Genomic DNA, 17,995 nt, shown 5'->3' with positions numbered 1-17,995 from the left:
AAGAAAAGTTATGACCAACCTAGACAGCATATTAAAAAGCAGAGACATTAGTTTGCTGACAAAGGCCCGTCTAGTCAAAGCTATGATTTTTCCAGTGGTCATGTATGGATGTGAGAGTTGGACTATAAAGAAGGCTGAGTGCCTAAGAATTGATGCTTTTGAACTGTGGTGTTGGAGAAGACTCTTTAGAGTCCCTTGGGTTGCAAGGAGATCAAGCCAGTCAATCCTGAGGAATATCAATCCTGATACTCATTGGAAGGACTGATGCTGAAGCTGAAGCTCCAATACTTTGGCCACCTGATGAGAAGGGCTAACTCATTAGAAAAGACCTTGATGCTGGGAAAGATTGAAGGCAGGAGGAGAAGGGGCTGACAGAAGATGAGATGGTTGGATGGCATCACTGACTCAACGGACATGAGTTTGAGTAAGCTCCGGTAGACGGTGAAGGACAGGGAAGCCTGGAGTGCTGCAGTCATGGGTTCGCAAAGAGTCATACACGACTGAGCGACTAAACTACAACAAACACATACACACAGGTAAATAAAAATAAAAACAGCGATCAAGGCATGTTAAGATGCTTTACCTGCAATTAATAATAAGCATCAGGCTGCCCAACTCACGGGGTAAAAAACCCGATCTCTTTGCCTGCTTCTGCACCAGACCTGGCCCAGGCCTGCCTATCGTCGGACACAGGACGGTCACTATACAGTCAAGGAGGCCTCCAGTAGAACCTCGGAAAGATACTTTTATTTACGTATTTGGTTTTTGGCGAGAGGCCATTTATGACTGTTGGCAGAGCAGCCGTGAGGTGAGATCCGACTCCAGGGCCGTTGTACGGGCTGTGTCCTCGCTGTCCTAGCACAGCAACGCCCAAAGCCTCATCCTCGTCCTCGGTGGGAACCTTGAACCACCTCTCGGGACTCGGCCTAAGCACTCGGCGGCGAGTCCCGTTGGTTCAGCCGGCAAACGCTTCGGGCATCCACTAGGCGTGGGCTAGCCGCCCCCGGGATCCGGACGGTCACTCGGTGCGCGCGGCGGGCACTGCTCTTAGGCGTCCAATCCCAAACTTCCCGAGGAGAGGGGACGGACTGTCGGCGACTCTTATCCAAAAAAAGGTGTTTGTGTCCTCTTAGCGAGGTCTCAACCGCAACCCCTCCAGTGCAAACAGGATCGCGTAGCATCGGCTTCAGCCGGGGGGCGTGGCTCCCTCCAAGCTCCAGGAAAGGAGTTTTCCGCGGGGCTGAGGTCCCTGCGGGCGAAGGCGGAAGGGGTAAGATTGACGTGTCCCGAGCTGCCCTTTCGATTGCCGGGAGGGCCCTGCGCCGGGCGACGCACTAGCGGAGAGTCGCTGGGTCTGCAGAGGTGGGCCGAGCCTCCAGCCGTAGAAAGTTCCTCCGGCAGCACTGAGGTGAGCCGAGCGCGATGTTTTGCGGTGCGGCCGCAGCCGCTGTGATCAGGCACCGCGGCGGCCAGCCCCGTGGAGGTCGGTCGTCAAGTCCTCTCCAGGCCCCCCGCTAGCGCGCCGCTTTGGGGGAGACCCCGGCTGGAGCGCAAGAGCGGCTACGGGGCCGCAGAGGCCTCCTCGGCCAGCCCTTCCCGCGCGGAGAGCACCCCGGGGCTACAGCGGGAAGGTGCCGGAGGTGCGGGGCCGCGTGGCGTTGCCATGGAAATGGGCTGGGGCTCGCGGGGAGGTCCCAGGCAGGAGGGCTGCTGGAGGGGGGACCCCAGGTTCAGAGGACTACAAGAGCAGAGGCGGAACTTAATGTTGGGGCTAGAGAGACTTGGTGTGGTGTGGCGGTGGGGACGGGGGGTGGTGGTCTCCCGAGGGATGGGAGGAAAGGCCAAGGGGAGGAATTGGAGCCATCGGCTTCAGTTCGAAGAACCTGACCTGGGGCGTCATTTGATCCCTGGTTCCCATAACTGCAGGACTCCCTCGAACAGGTTCCGCTGCCTTAAGGATGACAGTCCTAGGGCACCCTCGAAGTTGGAGCTGCCGGTGGTGGCCGCTCCTGCTGCTGCTGCTGCTCACAGGCCGTGAGCCGGGGGTGGAAGGTGTGACACACTACAAGGCCGGCGACCCCGTCATTCTGTATGTCAACAAAGTGGGACCTTACCATAATCCTCAGGAGACTTACCACTACTATCAGCTTCCAGTCTGTTGCCCTGAGAAGATACGCCACAAAAGCCTCAGCCTGGGCGAAGTGCTGGATGGGGACCGAATGGCAGAGTCTCTGTACGAGATCCGCTTTCGGGAGAATGTGGAGAAGAGAGTTCTGTGCCACATGCAGCTCAGTTCCGCACAGGTCAGCCTCTCCACAGTGACTGGGACTCAGCCCACCCTCCCAGGACCTTGAGTTTATGGTTTTCAAAGCACCTTTATGGAAATGATCTGATTTGATTCTAACTACAACTTTATGTGACAGGCAGGACAGTTGGTTGATACAGAAACATCCTTGCTCAGAAGTAACTTTTTTCGAGACTACATAGATGGTGGATTGCAGAGTTGATATGAGAGCCCAGGGCTCCTGACTCGAAGCTTCTCTGTTGATCATAAGGTCCCAACTCCTACGTAGTCATTTTTTTCCATTCCTACCTCTCAGCTATGTTAACTGGCTCCTTTACACTCTGTTTTGCCTGTCATGCTGTTTTCTTCAGCGATTCCTATCTTAGGGCATTTTCCCTTGGTCTACTCTAGGCCTTCCTACACCTTCTCCCTCTCCTTCTAAGGCCTTCATCCTGACAAATCATACTTGTTCATTTAGGAGAATCACAACATACTAGGGTCTGATCCAGTGGCTCTCAGCAGAGGGTTTTTGTCTCTCAAGGGACATTTGGCAATGTCTGGAGATATTTTTGATTGTCGGGATTGGGGGCTGCTGCTGACATTTAGTGAGAAGCCAGGGATGGAGCATCTTACAATGCGTAGCCCCCCAACAACAAAGAATCATCTAGCCCAAAATGTCATTAGTGCTGAGGCTGAAATCCTGCTCTAATCCATTGCTTGGGGAGGCCTTGTCTGACTCCTGACTTGCTCTCTGTAGGTGGAACAGCTACGCCAGGCCATTGAGGAACTGTATTACTTTGAATTTGTGGTGGACGACTTGCCAATCCGTGGCTTTGTGGGCTACATGGAGGAGAGTGGCTTCCTGCCTCACAGCCACAAGATAGGACTCTGGACCCATTTGGACTTCCATCTAGAATTCCATGGAGATCGAATTATATTTGCCAATGTCTCAGTGCGGGACGTCAAGCCCCACAGTTTAGATGGGCTACGGCCTGATGAGTTTCTAGGCCTCACCCACACCTACAGTGTGCGCTGGTCTGAGACATCAGTTGAGCGTCGGAGTGACAGGCGCCGTGGTGATGATGGTGGTTTCTTTCCCCGAACACTGGAAATCCATTGGTTGTCCATCATCAATTCCATGGTGCTTGTGTTTTTACTGGTGGGTTTTGTGGCTGTTATTCTCATGCGTGTGCTTCGAAATGACCTGGCTCGGTACAACTTAGATGAAGAGACAACCTCTGCAGGTTCTGGTGATGACTTTGACCAAAGTGACAATGGCTGGAAAATTATCCATACAGATGTCTTCCGCTTCCCTCCATACCGTGGTCTGCTCTGTGCTGTGCTTGGTGTGGGTGCCCAGTTCCTGGCCCTTGGCACTGGTGAGGTGATAACAATTAATCAGGGATTTCTTTCAAGGGGTAGCACTAAGTAGGTGGTTTGTTCAGAAAAAAGATCAGATCTTTTCTGTTCAAGTTGAGGGGCAGACCTAAGGGGTGGGATGGCTCTAGCGAGGATGCATATATTCTGTTGTGGGTTTTCTGGACAACAGAACTGGGGGATATTGGAAGCCCTGGGTCTGGGAGAAAGGGGGCTGGCTGATCCCTCTGAAGTGGGATAAATGAGATCTAACACAGGCTTTCCACTACCACCCTGCAGGCATTATTGTCATGGCGCTGTTGGGCATGTTCAACGTGCACCGTCATGGGGCTATTAATTCAGCAGCCATCTTGTTGTATGCCCTGACTTGCTGCATCTCTGGCTACGTGTCCAGCCACTTCTACCGGCAGATTGGAGGCGAGCGCTGGGTGTGGAACATCATTCTCACCACCAGTCTCTTCTCTGGTATGACTGCCTGTTTCCTGGTGGGCCAATTTAGGAACTTAGAACACATTGTGGAACCTGAGATAGAGTCCAAGTAAGGCTTTAAGGGAATGAAAATAGGCAAAACACTAAAAAAACTATTCAAAAGACAAAAATGCATTTTTTTCCATAGTTAAAAATGATTAAGCCCTTAAAATGTTCTAAGCAGCATGATAAGCACTTGACATGCCTTCATCTCATTTAATCCTCATTACTGACTTTATGAAGTTGGTACTCTCGTTCCCATTTTACAGATGAGGAACTTCAGCTTAAGGCTGGTTGGGTAACTTGCCTGAGATTATACTTCTAAAAAGCAGGTTTCATAACTAGGCAAATTCTAGAGCCTGTAGTCTCAACCATTCCACTGAAATAACATTTTTTAATTTATCTTTTGATACTCCCTTTCTTTTTCCCGAAGCTTTTTAAATTTGGAAGTGGGCTACCCCACTCCAGCCTTTCAAGCCAGCTTGTCCTTTCAAAGACAGTAATTTGCATTCTGAACCTTTTGTGTTTCCAAATCAAGTGTCTGATTTTTGTTCCATCACATTTACATTTGAACCAAAGCTTTCTGAAAACAGGGCCTTAATTCAAAGGAATGTCTCATACTAGGAGTCAGCCAGTGCTATGGCAGGACAAGTCCTTGGAGGCAGGTGGATTTGTCATTTGTAGATCATTATGTAACGGGCTTGCCTTGATCCTTAATGATAATGGGTAGTGGAGGGAGTGTTGGTAAGCCAGGGAACAAAGAACAAGACATGAAAAGGGTGGAGTCAGCCTGGGAGCAGGATGTTTCACTCCTCACCCCTTTAGGTCCAGTCTGATTGGTGCTCCCAGGGATGTAGCTCCTAGTGCTGACCCTCCCTCTGGGGGCCCATCCCTGCAGTGCCTTTCTTCCTGACGTGGAGTGTGGTGAACTCCGTGCATTGGGCCAATGGTTCAACACAGGCTCTGCCAGCCACTACCATCCTTCTGCTTCTAACGGTTTGGCTGCTGGTGGGCTTTCCCCTCACTGTCATTGGAGGCATCTTCGGGAAGAACAACGCTAGCCCCTTTGATGCACCTTGTCGCACCAAGAACATCGCCCGGGAAATCCCGCCCCAGCCCTGGTACAAGTCTACGCTCGTCCACATGACTGTTGGTGGCTTCCTACCTTTCAGGTATCCTCCCTTTATTCTGTGGCCATCACTCTCAGGATCCTGACCTTAACTTTCCCCTTCCCTACCCACCAGTACCCTAACCCAATGTCAGTGATGGTCCCTGGTTCAGCTGTACCATTAAGAGATCACTAAGTGGTTCCTCCTTTCTCCAAGCAGGAGAATCATTTCAAGTATGAGGGTGTCTTAATTTGAAAAGCTCTCCAGAGACATTGCTCCTTTCACTGTCTTCCTAGTTTCTGACCTTAGTGACACCATGTGGGGCTTAAAACCCTTTTGATTACTCATTCAATTTGTTGAGTACCTTTTCATGCCAGGCAAATACAGTGCAAAACAGAACAGACAAAATCTCTGCTCTCAACCTACCAAAGATGTTCTTGAAACGAAAGCAGCTAATCATAGGTTAAAAACAATCCCCATCAAGCCAGGAACTCCAGGGCAGGAAGAGGCGAGGGCCCACTTTCCACAGTGACCCGGTAACACGGAAGGGTGGTGGCTGGATTTGGCCTGGCCGCTGCGCTGGCAATGCACACAGTCCTTTAACTGCTGTCTACCATCTCTTCTCTTCACAGTGCCATCTCTGTGGAGCTGTACTACATCTTTGCCACAGTATGGGGTCGGGAGCAGTACACTTTGTACGGCATCCTCTTCTTCGTCTTCGCCATCCTGTTGAGTGTGGGGGCTTGCATCTCCATCGCACTCACCTACTTCCAGTTGTCTGGAGAGGATTACCGCTGGTGGTGGCGATCTGTGCTGAGTGTTGGCTCCACTGGGCTCTTCATCTTCCTCTACTCAGTTTTCTATTATGCCCGTCGCTCCAACATGTCAGGGACGGTACAGACAGTAGAGTTCTTTGGCTACTCCTTACTCACTGGATACGTCTTCTTCCTCATGCTGGGCACCATCTCCTTTTTATCTTCCCTAAAGTTCATCCGTTATATCTATGTTAACCTCAAGATGGACTGAGTTTTGGGTGGCAAAACTATTGTTCTTTCCCTTTCTTCATGCTGCCCCTCCATTCATACCAACATCTCTTCGATTGAGTGACTGACTTGTGTGGTGGTTTTGTTGCCTTCCCCTTTGCCCTTTGGGTCTCCCTTCACCAGAGGGCCTGGAAATTATAAATCTCTATTATTATAAGGAGTATATATTTGAATTTTTTAAGTTGCTTTTAGTTTTGGGCCTGATTTTTCTTTTTACAATACCAAAATAAAATTTATTAAGAAAAAGGTTTGGTCTGGCTATAGGAACTCATGCCCTGCCGTTAAGGGCAATGTCCCGTAGGAAGCCGGGTCGGCCGCGAAATGCACGGAACTGGAATTCTCCGCGGAGCTTTGGAACTGTCTGCTGGGGGAACTTATATTACCAGGGCCCTGTTTCCGCGGCTCAGCCGGCGCTCGGCCCAACGGAAGTGGTGGAGCCCGAACTCCGCTGGAAGCGAGTTGAATCACCCTGGTGACGGGAGGGGCGCGGAGTAACGCCCTTTCCGCCGGAAGCGGGTTTCAGAGCCTCCACGTGCTGTCCCTCCCCCCTCCCGGTCCGCAGCCGCGGCTCCGCTGCTGCCATGGAGCCCGCTGGCCTGGAACAGATCCTGCGGGAGCTGCTGCTGCCGGACACCGAGCGCATCCGTCGGGTACGGGGCAGGCGGGACCGGGCCAGGGCGAGTAGGGGATTGCGGGAACGGCCCGACTCTGACCCTCAGGCTCTTCCCAGGCCACCGAGCAGCTCCAGATCGCTCTTCGGGACCCCGCCTCCCTGTCCGCGCTCTGCGACCTGCTGGCCTCAGGGGGCGACCCTCAGGTGAGGCTTCTGGCCCTTCCCGCTGAGCTATAGTGAGCCACATGTCAAGTCCTAGCTCCTGCCCTCGGCCATCCGCTCAGCATCTTCGTGCCCCGGTCCTCACACGCCCGCTTCCTCGTCCTTCCCCGGACCCCCAAACGCCTGCTTCCTCGTCCCGGCCCGGCCCCTCACGTATCTGCTTCCTTGTCCCAGATCCGCCAGTTCGCGGCCGTGCTGACCCGCAGACGACTGAGCACCCGCTGGCGTCGGCTGGCGGCAGAGCAACGGGAGAGGTGGGTTGGGCCAGGGGCGGGGCGGGGCCAGACTGAGGCGGCTCCTGGGTACCAATCTTCTGCCACCTGTGTTCCAGCATCAAGTCCTTGGTCCTGACGGTCCTCCAGAGAGAGACAGAGTAAGTGCCTACCTGCCACCTCCCGGGGTTCTAACAGACTCCAGGCTGAGACCTCCGGGTTTGTAACTTCTTTTTCAGCTCTAGGCTGGGTCTTGGGGGGCAGGGACTTTGGTTCTAGATCAAGGGTGGAGGAAGAATTTTTCTCAGGATGTATTAAAGACTAAAGTTCTTGAGAGTGGGCTGTGATGGTCTGGCAAACTCGAGTCAGAGAATGGAACTGAAATTCAATATGAGGTCAACCCCACCACGCTTCTTTTTTTTTTGTTTGTTTTTAAATTTTATTTTATTTTTAAACTTTACAATATTGTATTAGTTTTGCCAAATATCGAAATGAATCCGCCACAGGTATACCTGTGTTCCCCATCCTGAACCCTCCTCCCTCCTCCCGCCCGATACCATCCCTCTGGGTCGTCCCAGTGCACCAGCCCCAAGCATCCAGTATCGTGCATCGAACCTGGACTGGCGACTCGTTTCATACATGATACTATACATGTTTCAATGCCATTCTCCCAAATCTCCCCACCCTCTCCCTCTCCCACAGAGTCCATAAGACTGATCTATACATCAGTGTCTCTTTTGCTGTCTCGTACACAGGGTTATGGTTACCATCTTTCTAAATTCCATATATATGCGTTGGTATACTGTATTGGTGTTTTTCTTTCTGGCTTACTTCACTCTGTATAATAGGTTCCGGTTTCATCCACCTCATTAGAACTGATTCAAATGTATTCTTTTTAATGGCTGAGTAATACTCCATTGTGTATATGTACCACAGCTTTCTTATCCACTCATCTGCTGATGGGCATCTAGGTTGCTTCCATGTCCTGGCTATTATAAACAGCCCACCACGCTTCTTGTTTCTGAGTTGCCATCTTCTGTGTCCCAACTTGGCAGAGACCATGTGCACACACCTGGAGGTTTCTCTTCTGGCCATCCTAGGGAGACAGAGCCATTGTGTACAGAAGGGGAGTTGGGTGATATAGGGTGGGGAATCTCTCCTGTTTGCAGGCATTCTGTGAGTCTTAGCCTGGCCCAGCTCTCAGCTGCCATTTTCCGAAAAGAAGGCCTGGAGGCCTGGCCTCAGCTCCTGCAGCTTCTTCAGCACAGCACACAGAGCCCCCACATCCCAGAGAGAGAGGTACTGTCACATGGTTGGTGGGAGGAAGAGACCCAGAGGCTGGATAGACTCTAAGCTTTTCCCTCTCAACCCTTCTTTCTGAGCAGATGGGGCTTTTGCTTCTAAGTGTGGTGGTGACCTCCCGACCCGAGGCCTTCCGACCCCACCACCGGGAGCTTCTTCGACTTCTGAATGAGACCCTTGGTGAGGTGGGCTCTCCTGGGCTCCTCTTCTATTCCCTGCGCACTCTGACTACCATGGCCCCCTACCTCGGCATTGATGATGTGGTGAGATGTGGGCCCTTACCTTCCTTGGTTCCTGTCCTCGGGCTTTCGTGTCCTTCCCCTAGTGGACGCAGATCTACTTGAGATTGTTTCCCTGGTTTTTGTTCTGCCTAACAGTTGAGAGGGGATCCTGTGGGTGGCTGTCCCTGGACTCCTCCTATGTCCAGACTTTGAGGAAGCTGCCAGTTTCTCGGGCTGGAGATTAGGCTGTGTCATGCTGTCTGTGATTCATCTCATCTTGTGTCCTCCAGCCTCTTGCGCGGATGTTGGTGCCCAAGCTCATCGTGGCCATGCAAACTCTGATCCCCATAGATGAAGTAAGGACATTTGGGTGGGAGCTCTGTTGGAAGGAGGAAGGTTGCAGGAGTGTTCAGCCTGATCCACTAAAGAAGAGCATAATAGGCCTGTGACTTCTCTGTTTGGTAGGCAAAAGCCTGTGAGGCCATGGAGGCCTTGGATGAATTGCTGGAGTCAGAGGTGCCCATCATCACCTCACACCTCTCAGAGGTCCTCACATTCTGCCTGGAGGTGAGCCTGGGGTCAGCACTGTCCTCGCTGCTTGTTCTGCTGGGAGCTTCCTTGCCTGTTTCTGACTTGAGCTGGTCTCTGGGCAGGTGGCTAAAAACGTGGCCCTGGGCGATGCAATACGTGTGCGTATTCTTTGCTGCCTCACTTTCTTGGTCAAAGTCAAGAGCAAGGTGAGTTGCCTTCTGACACACATCAACCCACCCCCATCTCCTCCTCTGCCTCACTCCTGGGGCTTGCTGTCCTTCTGGGGATATATAAAATACCATAGCTAAGGTGTTCCAGATTTGGCCTGGACTCAGCCCAGCTCTTGGCTTGGGGACTGGGAATCTCCTGCTGGACCCGTTGTAGCCTGGAAGGCTAGAATTTTAAATGTGAGCCCATCTTGGGAGCAGATTCTCAGGACACCCTTCCATCCTTCCCCTTCAGGCCTTGCTGAAGAATCGCTTCTTGCCACCCTTGCTGCACACCCTTTTCCCCATCATGGCTGCTGAGCCCCCCCTGGGCCAGCTGGATCCTGAGGACCAGGATGTGGAGGAGGAAGAGCTGGATCCTGGGCTGGTGGGGGAGACCCCCAAGCACTTTGCTGTTCAGGTGCGATAAATGTGGAGGGTCCAGTGGCTGGGCTGTGAGGTGGTTGGAGAAGGTTGCGGAACAGAGATGGAGTCCGGCTGGGTCTTCCTGTCTTGTTCCAGGTCGTGGACATGCTGGCACTCCATTTGCCTCCTGAGAAGCTCTGTCCCCTGCTGGTAAGTGTGGCTCTGTCCTTCCAGTGCTCCTAAGCCCAGGTTTGCCTAGTCCCTCCGAGGCTGAGGATGTTTGGGCTCTGGTAGGCGTGGCAGGCTCTTGCTGGGGTCTCAGGAGACTGCCATCTGCTCCCCTAGATGCCCATGCTGGAAGAGGCCTTGCGGAGCCAGAGCCCATACCAGCGCAAGGCTGGGCTCCTGGTATTGGCGGTACTCTCCGATGGAGCTGGCGACCACATCAGGCAGAGGTGTTTGTTCCCCTGTCTTGGAGTGAGGGTGGGCCATGGTGAGGAGGACCACACCGCCCATGGCAGTCCTGGGCTGCGCTTGTGCTTCAGCCTCATCATCAGTAGCATCTGCCCTTCCTCTCGAACGTCCTGATCTGGCAGATCAATGTCCATACCCCAGAGGCCGGTGCTTACCGTCTGGTGACAGAAAGCTTGGTTTTCCCAGGGGAGATAGCAGCCTGGCTCAGCCCAGGGATCTCAGGGCCTGCCCCTCAGACTCCATTGTCTTGTCCTGCCCCATCCAGACTGCTGCCCCCACTGCTGCAGATTGTGTGCAAGAGCCTGGAGGACCCGTCGCAGGTTGTGCGCAATGCCGCACTCTTTGCCCTGGGCCAGTTCTCAGAGAACTTACAGGTCAGCAAGGCCGCAGGGGGCAGCCACCATTCCAGAGTTCCCACCGCTCCCCCAACCCCCTGCCCCGTCCCAGGAACCAGCCTCCCCTCAGCTCATCCCTCTGTATACCTGTTGCCCTCAGCACTTAGACGCGTGCCCTGCAGCTAAGCTGACTCAGACCCCCTTTCTCCTCCCCCCAGCCTCACATCAGCAGCTATTCTGGGGATGTGATGCCACTGCTCCTCTCCTATCTAAAGTCAGTGCCTCCTGGGCACACACATCACCTGGCCAAGGCCTGCTATGCCCTGGAGAACTTCGTGGAGAACCTAGGTAGTGAGGGCATTTGGGGGTGTGAGGGAGCGGATGGGGCTGTGGTTTTGGCCGAAAGGGCAAGGATGTGCAGCTCCATAAACCACTGCCCGTGGTGGGGACAGGTGTGGCAGGGAGACAGGCGCGGTGGGGCCACAAGGCGGATTGGCCTGGAGGCAGGCATGAGAACCTTGGTTGCTGGAGGGGTGCCCTTTCCCACAGGGCCTAAAGTGCAGCCCTACCTTCCGGAGCTTATGGAGTGTATGTTGCAGCCTCTGAGGACCCCCAGCAGCTCCCGGTCCAAGGAGCTGGCTGTGAGCGCTCTGGGAGCCATTGGTGAGTCCGAGGCAGGAGGTGGGCGCCCAGGGTTCACTCACCGTTCACTCACTTGCCGTGCCTGTGGCAGGTATCCCGGCTCACCCGCCGGCTCTGAGTCTGTCCTTCCATCCATAGCCACGGCTGCCCAGGCCTCCATGCTGCCCTACTTCCCCACCATCATGGCGCACCTGCGGGAGTTCCTGTTGACGAGCCACGAGGACCTGCAACCTGTTCGGATCCAGAGCCTGGGTGAGTGAGGGGCTCCTGGCAGGTTTCCCGGGGCCAGGGAAGGGCCAGTGCTCACCTGATGTTCACAGAGATGGGCTCCGGGGCAGCACAGGTGTCTTCCTTCCCTCGCACTGTACCCAGGGGTGGGAGGGTTTCTGAATCCCCCTCAGCTACCTCTAGTTCCCCAAGCCTCGGTCCTGCACATCTCTAGCCTAGAGCTCCTTGTGCTAACCATGCCCTTGCCTCCGCAGAGACGCTTGGGGTGCTGGTGCGGGCAGTAGGAGAGCCCATGAGGCCCCTGGCTGAGGAATGCTGCCAGCTGGGGCTGGGCCTGTGCGACCAGGTAGACGATCCTGACTTGCGGCGCTGCACGTGAGTGAGCCGTCACCCTGCCCCCACCCAGACCCCAGACCTCCTGTTCTGGACCATGGGTTCCCCGGGCTCCCCCATCCAGCCTGGCTACAGCAAGCAGGACTATACAGCTTCCACCTGCCTCTCCCAGGTACAGCCTGTTTGCAGCCTTATCAGGGCTAATGGGTGAGAGCCTGGCTCCCCACCTGCCACAGATCACCACACTCATGCTGCTGTCTCTGCGTTCCACTGAGGGCATTGTGGTGAGTGGAAGGTCAGGGGGAGGGTGTGGGCCCGTGGGGGAAGGCCACCCCTGGGATGGGAGCTCTCTCCAGGGCCCAGCTGAGCTGAAGTCCCTGCTGGGCCTCCCCATCCAGCCTCAGTATGATGGAAGCCGCTCATTCCTTCTTTTTGACGATGAGAGCAGTGGTGAGGAAGAGGAGGAGCTCATGGAGGAGGATGACGAAGAAGAGGATGACTCAGAGATCTCAGGGTGAGGCGGCTGCCCTTCTGGGCCGGGGGTCCTGGCGCAGACGGGCCCAGGGCCAGCTCTGCTCTTCCTGGCATTGATTGCTGCTGCCTGCCCGCCTTTCTCTAGATACAGTGTGGGAAATGCCTTTTTTGATGAGAAGGAAGACACCTGTGCTGCCCTGGGGGAGATCTCTGTGAATACCAGGTGGGCATCAGCCCTTCCCCAGCACTGGGAACCCCTCCTGGGACCCTCTTCTCCATGGTGTGTCTGTCTGTCTGTCACAGCGTTGCCTTCCTTCCCTACATGGAGACTGTCTTTGAAGAAGTGTTCAAACTGCTGGAGGTGAGTGGGCCAGTGGGCCGGTGAGCAGGGCCAGAGGGCTCGGGTGGGCCCTGCACACAGCGTGCACGACCTGCCCCTCCTCATGCTGCAGTGCCCTCACCTGAATGTGCGGAAGGCAGCCCACGAGGCCCTGGGTCAGTTCTGCTGTGCACTGCACAAAGCCTGTCAAAGCTGCCCCTCGGAATCCAACACTGCTGGTGAGAAGGGGAGGCCAGGAAACGGGGTGGGTGGGGAAAGGGGCAGGGTCTGACCAGGGCTTCAGCCAATCGTGTCCCCAGCTCTGCAGGCCGCCCTGGCCCGGGTGGTGCCATCCTACCTGCAGGCGGTGAACGGGGAGCGAGAGCGCCAGGTGGTGATGGCCGTGCTGGAGGCCCTGACGGCGGTATTGCGCAGCTGTGGGGGTCTGGCACTGCAGCCCCCTGGGCGGCTTGCTGAGCTTTGCCAGGTGCTCAAAGCTGTGCTGCAAAGGAAGGTGAGGAGGGCAGCAGGCTGCGCGGTGAGGAGCTGGCCCCGCCCCGGGTGGGGCTAGTCAGAGACATCCCCCTCCTTCCACCCCATGGAGCCGGGAAGGGGCTGGAGAGCCCAGACCGAGCTGAGCGCCCTTTCCCGCAGACAGCCTGTCAGGACGCTGATGAGGAGGACGAGGAGGAGGAGGAGGACCAGGTGAGAGCTTCGGGTGCACACTGGGACCAGGTCATCTCCACGGGGCAGGGTGGACAGTGCACTTGGCCTTGGCCTGGGGGTACAGGGGCTGCTCAAAGATTGCTGGTGGCTCTGAACAACCAACCCTGCCCCCACCGAGGCAGTGGGGATTCAGGGAAGGCTTCCTGGCAGCGGGGATTTGGGGCAGCTTGGATCAATGGACGGGGATAGGAGAACCAGGAAAGAGGAAAGGCTGAGCTGCAAACCAGCCTAGCTTGGGAGGGGCCCCCAGTCCTGTCGACCAAGGGCAGCCCTCAGGGGAGACCACCTGCAGTTGCGGAGGAGCGCGATGGGAGCTGGTCCCAGGCTCAGAGCTGGCCCTGGCACTCCAGTGTCTGACCTGGCTCCATAGGCTGAATACGATGCGATGTTGCTGGAGCATGCTGGCGAGGCCATCCCTGCCCTGGCAGCTGCGGCTGGGGGAGATGCCTTTGCCCCCTTCTTTGCTGGCTTCCTGCCATTACTGCTCTGCAAGACGGTGAGTGCTCTGTTCTCTTCCAACCCTGTTCCTCCCAGGCCCCAGTGCCCTCCTCCCCTATCTGTCCCCGTCCCGGGCTGACTTGCACTCTTCCCCTCACCAGAAGCAGGGCTGCACAGTGGCAGAGAAGTCTTTTGCAGTGGGAACACTGGCGGAGTCCATTCAAGGCCTGGGTGCCGCGTCAGCCCAGTTTGTGTCCCGGCTGTTCCCCGTGCTATTGAGTGCCTCCCGGGAGGCAGACCCCGAGGTACGAAGTAATGCCATCTTTGGACTGGGTGTGCTGGCAGAGCACGGGGGTCGCCCTGCCCAGGAGTATCCTCAGTTTGCAGGAGGGGGGGCCTGAATGCAGTTGGGAGCGTGGCCCCGGGGTTCGGGAGGAGAGCGGTCTGCCCCTGTGCCTGTTCCTTGACTTTGGACCAGACACTTCCCCAAACTGCTGGGGCTCCTGCTGCCCCTCCTGGCGCGAGAACGCCATGATCGTGTCCATGACAACATCTGTGGGGCGCTTGCCCGCCTGCTGATAGCCAGTCCCACGAGGAAACCGGAGCCCCAGGTAAGGTTGGGGGGCATCAGGCAAGGCCATGGACCCTGCTGCAGAGCGTGTGGGGCCAGGGGCCAAAGTCTTCTGTGTGTCCAGGTGCTGGCCCCCCTGCTGCATGCCCTGCCACTGAAGGAAGACCTGGAGGAGTGGGTCACCATGGGGCATCTCTTCAGCTTCCTGTACCAGAGCAGCCCTGACCAGGTAACCCCGATATTGGAGCCCTTGCAAGGGGCTTGATGCTCCAGTCTCATTGATGGGCAGAGTTAGCGTCAGTTGAAGCTGCCCTTCTCAGCTTTCTCATTAATATGGCAGGATTGGCAGCCAGGACTTTAATGTGAGAGAATGGGCTTCCTCTTACCACGTAGCATTTTTCCTCAGGGAGCCTTCGTTTCCACCCTCTGTTCTGAGCCAGAAATCCCAGCTTTCATAAACTGATTTCCTAGACCAGGGCTCTTTCAGACTGTGCTCCATGAAGCCTGGTTCCTCTGGGCCACCCTGCCTCCTATTCTAATCAGAGCAGCTCTGCTTTCTGAATACAACTTGCCTGAACCAAGTGGCTAGCTCTGGAACCACGCCCCAGTGCTCCCATCTATCACCCCTGCCTTGCACCTTCAGAGACTGTGTTGGTGGAGCTCCTGAGTGTCTGAGCTCCTGTTGGTCTTGAGGCCAGGATGTCAATTATCTGTGGTCACAATCCCATCCTCCCGCCACCCCTCATCCCCCTGCAGAATTACTACTACCCTGTTTCATGGGTCCTTCTCAGGGTTCACAGTTGTTTGGGATGTCTGTTAATCAGTGTCAGGCTCAAACAGCTCAGGTGGGAGGCTGCCTCTCCGGGGCTCCTGCTGCCCACCCCAGTGCTGGGGCCCAGAGGTTCTCCTTCCCCTTAGTTGGCCCATCTTTTCCCACAGGTTGTAGACGTGGCTCCAGAGCTCCTTCGTATTTACAGCCTCATCCAGGCCGAGAACAAGATCCCATCAGGTGAGGATGGCAGTTGTGGGCAGGGCTGGGGGGAGGCAGGGAGCAGCAGGGCTCGGAGGGCCTGGGGCAGCTAGGGTTGGGGGCCAGTCCTCCCCAGACGTCTCCCTCTTCACTCTCCACTCAGACACCAAGGCGGCGCTGCTGCTTCTCCTCACATTCTTGGCCAAACAGCACACCGACAGCTTCCATTCAGCACTGGGCTCCCTGCCTGGCGACAAGGCTCAGGAGCTCCAGGCCGTCCTGGGCCTCACCTAGACTGTGGGCTGCAGCTGGGCTGGAGAGAACAAAGCCTGCCCATGCCCAAGACCAGCTCTCAGCCCAGTTCCAGCTCAAGCCTTACCAAAGATTCTGGGCCTGGGCCTCATACCCACTTGGAGTCCCAGCCTTACTTGCTGCCTTACGGGGGTGTCCCCTAGGGCTGGAGCTGTGGGACAATACAGAGTCGTGACACCATTCTGTAATAAAGGCATTTATTTTCTTCTTGAACGGTAGCTCTAGGAGCAGGAAGGACAGAGATACACGTTCAGAAGGACACAGTGTAATGTAGTTGGTTGCCTGGCAGCTTTGTAAATTGGCTCTTAACTGTCGTGGAATCGGGGCCCTGGCTGGATCAGGAGGCGCCCATATGGCTCTTCTTGTTTCACACGAAGGATCTGCTGTGCGGCAAGCACTGGTCAACAGAGGAGGAGGGGGCGGTCAGAGGAGTCGCTACCACAGCCTCTGGCCCGTGTGTCCGCTCCCCACCCTCCGCGTGGGCACACACGCTCCTCACTCACCCAGGAGCAGGTAGAAGACGCGGGCGGCCATCCTGCGGGGGCTGAGAGGTGGCACCAGGCTGCTGAAGTCGGGCTCCCTGTCGGCCTGCAGCTCCCGCGCCACTGCCCTGTGGTTAAGAACCAAGAACCGTCAGGTGAGGCCGCAGCCCGGCCACCCGTGGAGGGACGTCCTTCCTGGTACCTGTGCACAGCCTCCAGCGAGAGCAGCTCGGGCTCTGGGGGCAGCTCCACGGGCAGCTCCACGGGCACCTCTGGGAGCTCAGGCACCACAGGCAGCACAGGGGCCTCTGGCTGCTCCGCCTCCACCCAGGCCCTAGAAGAACACACGAGTTGGGCGGAGCAGGGGAGGAGGCAGCGGTGACAGGCCCGTCCCACTGCTTGCCCCTCCTGGCCAGGGCTGCAGGCAGGCTGCTGCTCACCACCGCTCTTCCGGGGGCACGAGGCTGATGCGGGTCTTCTCCTCCTCAGCTACTTCCAGGGAGAGCTCTGTCAGGGAAAGGGGAGTGTCTTGAGCTTATCTGTGTGCATCTGAGCAGTCAGGATTTGGGGTCACCTGGCTCAACTGGGTGCCACAGTGGGCAGTGACTTGCTAACGGCACTTGGCAGGGAGGGGAATGAAGATAATCAGTCTGTGAGTCCTTATGTTAAATGCACTGACAAGAACTGTCAGCAGTTGAGGCTCCACTTTCCCGGGACAGTGGTTAGAGTGGTGGTTTCCGTTGCCCCTTCTCCAGGTACTTACCAGAAGATACCATGAGGGGCCCACTGGGCTCCTGGGCCTCCCTCAGGACCTGGGGATGAAAGAAAGAGAGCTAAGGCCCCAAGCATCGCACCTGGGGCAGGGGTAAGGCAGGCCTGTTGGCTCATGTGGGCAGAAGGCGGCCTGTGGGACTTTAGTCAGAGCAGACGGGGCTCCAGGAAGGACTGAGGGGGCCGCTACCTCAATATCGCTCGGAGTCTCAGCCTTTCTCCTTTCCTCCTCAGCCGCTGCCTCCCTCTCAGCCTCTTCTAGCTCCTCAGGCAGCCTTCGCCTTAGTGCCCTTGGAGGTGGCTGGGCACAGTGGGTCCAGAAAGCCAGCAGTTCTGGGGGTAGCCAGCCAGCTGAGGAGAGGGGCAGCAGGGAGGGGGTTGAGGTGTGAGGAATAGGGGTGTGGAGGATCCCCTACACCAGCTCCCATCACTCCTCACAGTAAGTCGGGTTTCGGAACAGCTCCACAGGGGTCCTGATCATCCTCTCAGGAGGCTGGACCATTGGCTGTGTGCAGAGAAGGCCAGAAAACCAGTTAGGAAGGAGCTGTGGCCCTTCACCTGTAATGCCTCGTTCCAAGGCCTCTGGCCTTCCAGCTCTTCCAGGCTCGTGCACCTGCCTGCTCTGCTCATTGTTAAAATGATTTTTCAATTGATGCCCTTGGATGTGCTAGGTAGGGTCATGAAGTGCTGCATGGGCAGCTCCCCAACCCATGCGTTTTGGGGACTGTTCTCAAGATTCCCCCAGGAGTTTAGATGGCCCAGCATGCACCTGCCTCCCTCCATCCCTCCAGAGGCTGGGGTGTACTCACACACTCCCTGCAGTGGGCTCTGGTTTGCAGTTGTTCCTGGAATTCCTTCCGGGAGATCTGAGTCTCTTCGTCCCAGAATAACAACTGGCGGCGGCGACGGCGAGCTGGTGGGCCCCTGGGAGGTGGAGGGACTGGGGGCCTCCTCCACTGAATGGGG

General features: G+C 56.1%; 3 protein-coding genes across 6 annotated transcripts in view; 2 read left to right on the top strand and 1 right to left on the bottom strand.

The window, feature by feature from the left end:
* Positions 1-1,311: 1,311 nt before the first annotated feature.
* On the top strand, positions 1,312-6,527 carry TM9SF1 (transmembrane 9 superfamily member 1). 4 transcript variants are annotated; one of them, XM_010831336.1, is made up of 6 exons: positions 1,312-1,408; positions 1,927-2,303; positions 3,042-3,663; positions 3,941-4,126; positions 5,028-5,301; positions 5,871-6,527. In XM_010831336.1, exons 2-6 carry the CDS (start codon positions 1,959-1,961, stop codon positions 6,262-6,264), a joined length of 1,821 nt encoding a protein of 606 aa, XP_010829638.1. In that variant the 5' UTR covers positions 1,312-1,408; positions 1,927-1,958; the 3' UTR covers positions 6,265-6,527. The 4 variants fall into 4 exon arrangements, with proteins under 4 accessions (XP_010829638.1, XP_010829641.1, XP_010829637.1 ...); XM_010831339.1 differs by having other exon boundaries at positions 1,318-1,408; positions 1,942-2,303; XM_010831335.1 differs by lacking the exon at positions 1,312-1,408 and adding an exon at positions 1,493-1,640.
* Positions 6,528-6,653: 126 nt separating this feature from the next.
* IPO4 (importin 4) lies at positions 6,654-15,989 on the top strand. The gene is made up of 30 exons (XM_010831333.1): positions 6,654-6,931; positions 7,012-7,098; positions 7,291-7,370; positions 7,448-7,489; positions 8,498-8,627; positions 8,714-8,893; positions 9,142-9,207; positions 9,317-9,418; positions 9,505-9,588; positions 9,845-10,009; positions 10,111-10,164; positions 10,300-10,409; positions 10,694-10,802; positions 10,982-11,111; positions 11,313-11,426; positions 11,544-11,657; positions 11,888-12,008; positions 12,139-12,250; positions 12,365-12,480; positions 12,586-12,663; positions 12,744-12,801; positions 12,893-12,998; positions 13,080-13,273; positions 13,414-13,464; positions 13,856-13,981; positions 14,085-14,293; positions 14,402-14,534; positions 14,619-14,723; positions 15,434-15,503; positions 15,628-15,989. The coding sequence occupies exons 1-30, from the start codon at positions 6,863-6,865 to the stop codon at positions 15,756-15,758; spliced, it is 3,246 nt and encodes a 1,081-aa protein (XP_010829635.1). The 5' UTR covers positions 6,654-6,862; the 3' UTR covers positions 15,759-15,989.
* Positions 15,990-16,065: 76 nt separating this feature from the next.
* The window catches only part of REC8 (REC8 meiotic recombination protein), a 5,827-nt gene continuing 3,897 nt past the window's right edge, over positions 16,066-17,995 (bottom strand). Inside the window, exons 12-19 of the mRNA XM_010831334.1 lie at positions 17,839-17,985; positions 17,468-17,534; positions 17,220-17,380; positions 17,022-17,070; positions 16,699-16,765; positions 16,461-16,592; positions 16,280-16,386; positions 16,066-16,173 (exon numbers count right to left, since the gene is read on the bottom strand). Coding sequence (XP_010829636.1) covers positions 16,082-16,173; positions 16,280-16,386; positions 16,461-16,592; positions 16,699-16,765; positions 17,022-17,070; positions 17,220-17,380; positions 17,468-17,534; positions 17,839-17,985 — 822 coding nt within the window. The 3' untranslated portion in view covers positions 16,066-16,081. The remainder of the gene's footprint in view (positions 16,174-16,279; positions 16,387-16,460; positions 16,593-16,698; positions 16,766-17,021; positions 17,071-17,219; positions 17,381-17,467; positions 17,535-17,838; positions 17,986-17,995) is intronic.

Source organism: Bison bison, unplaced genomic scaffold, assembly GCF_000754665.1.
Source record: "Bison bison bison isolate TAMUID 2011002044 unplaced genomic scaffold, Bison_UMD1.0 scf7180017864526, whole genome shotgun sequence".
Classification (NCBI taxonomy): domain Eukaryota; kingdom Metazoa; phylum Chordata; class Mammalia; order Artiodactyla; family Bovidae; genus Bison; species Bison bison.
Note: the sequence above shows the minus strand (reverse complement) of the source record. Positions and strands in the feature narration are given on the sequence as shown.

Bases quoted from the DNA above. Each gene is read 5' to 3' on its own strand.
- TM9SF1 (XM_010831336.1), top strand. From the start codon at position 1,959: ATGACAGTCCTAGGGCACCCTCGAAGTTGGAGCTGCCGGTGGTGGCCG. The intron at 2,304-3,041 runs GTCAGCCTCTCC...TGCTCTCTGTAG, and splicing joins TGCAGCTCAGTTCCGCACAG to GTGGAACAGCTACGCCAGGC. The intron at 4,127-5,027 runs GTATGACTGCCT...CCATCCCTGCAG, and splicing joins CACCACCAGTCTCTTCTCTG to TGCCTTTCTTCCTGACGTGG.
- IPO4 (XM_010831333.1), top strand. From the start codon at position 6,863: ATGGAGCCCGCTGGCCTGGAACAGATCCTGCGGGAGCTGCTGCTGCCG. The intron at 12,802-12,892 runs GTGAGTGGGCCA...CTCATGCTGCAG, and splicing joins AAGTGTTCAAACTGCTGGAG to TGCCCTCACCTGAATGTGCG. The intron at 12,999-13,079 runs GTGAGAAGGGGA...TCGTGTCCCCAG, and splicing joins CTCGGAATCCAACACTGCTG to CTCTGCAGGCCGCCCTGGCC.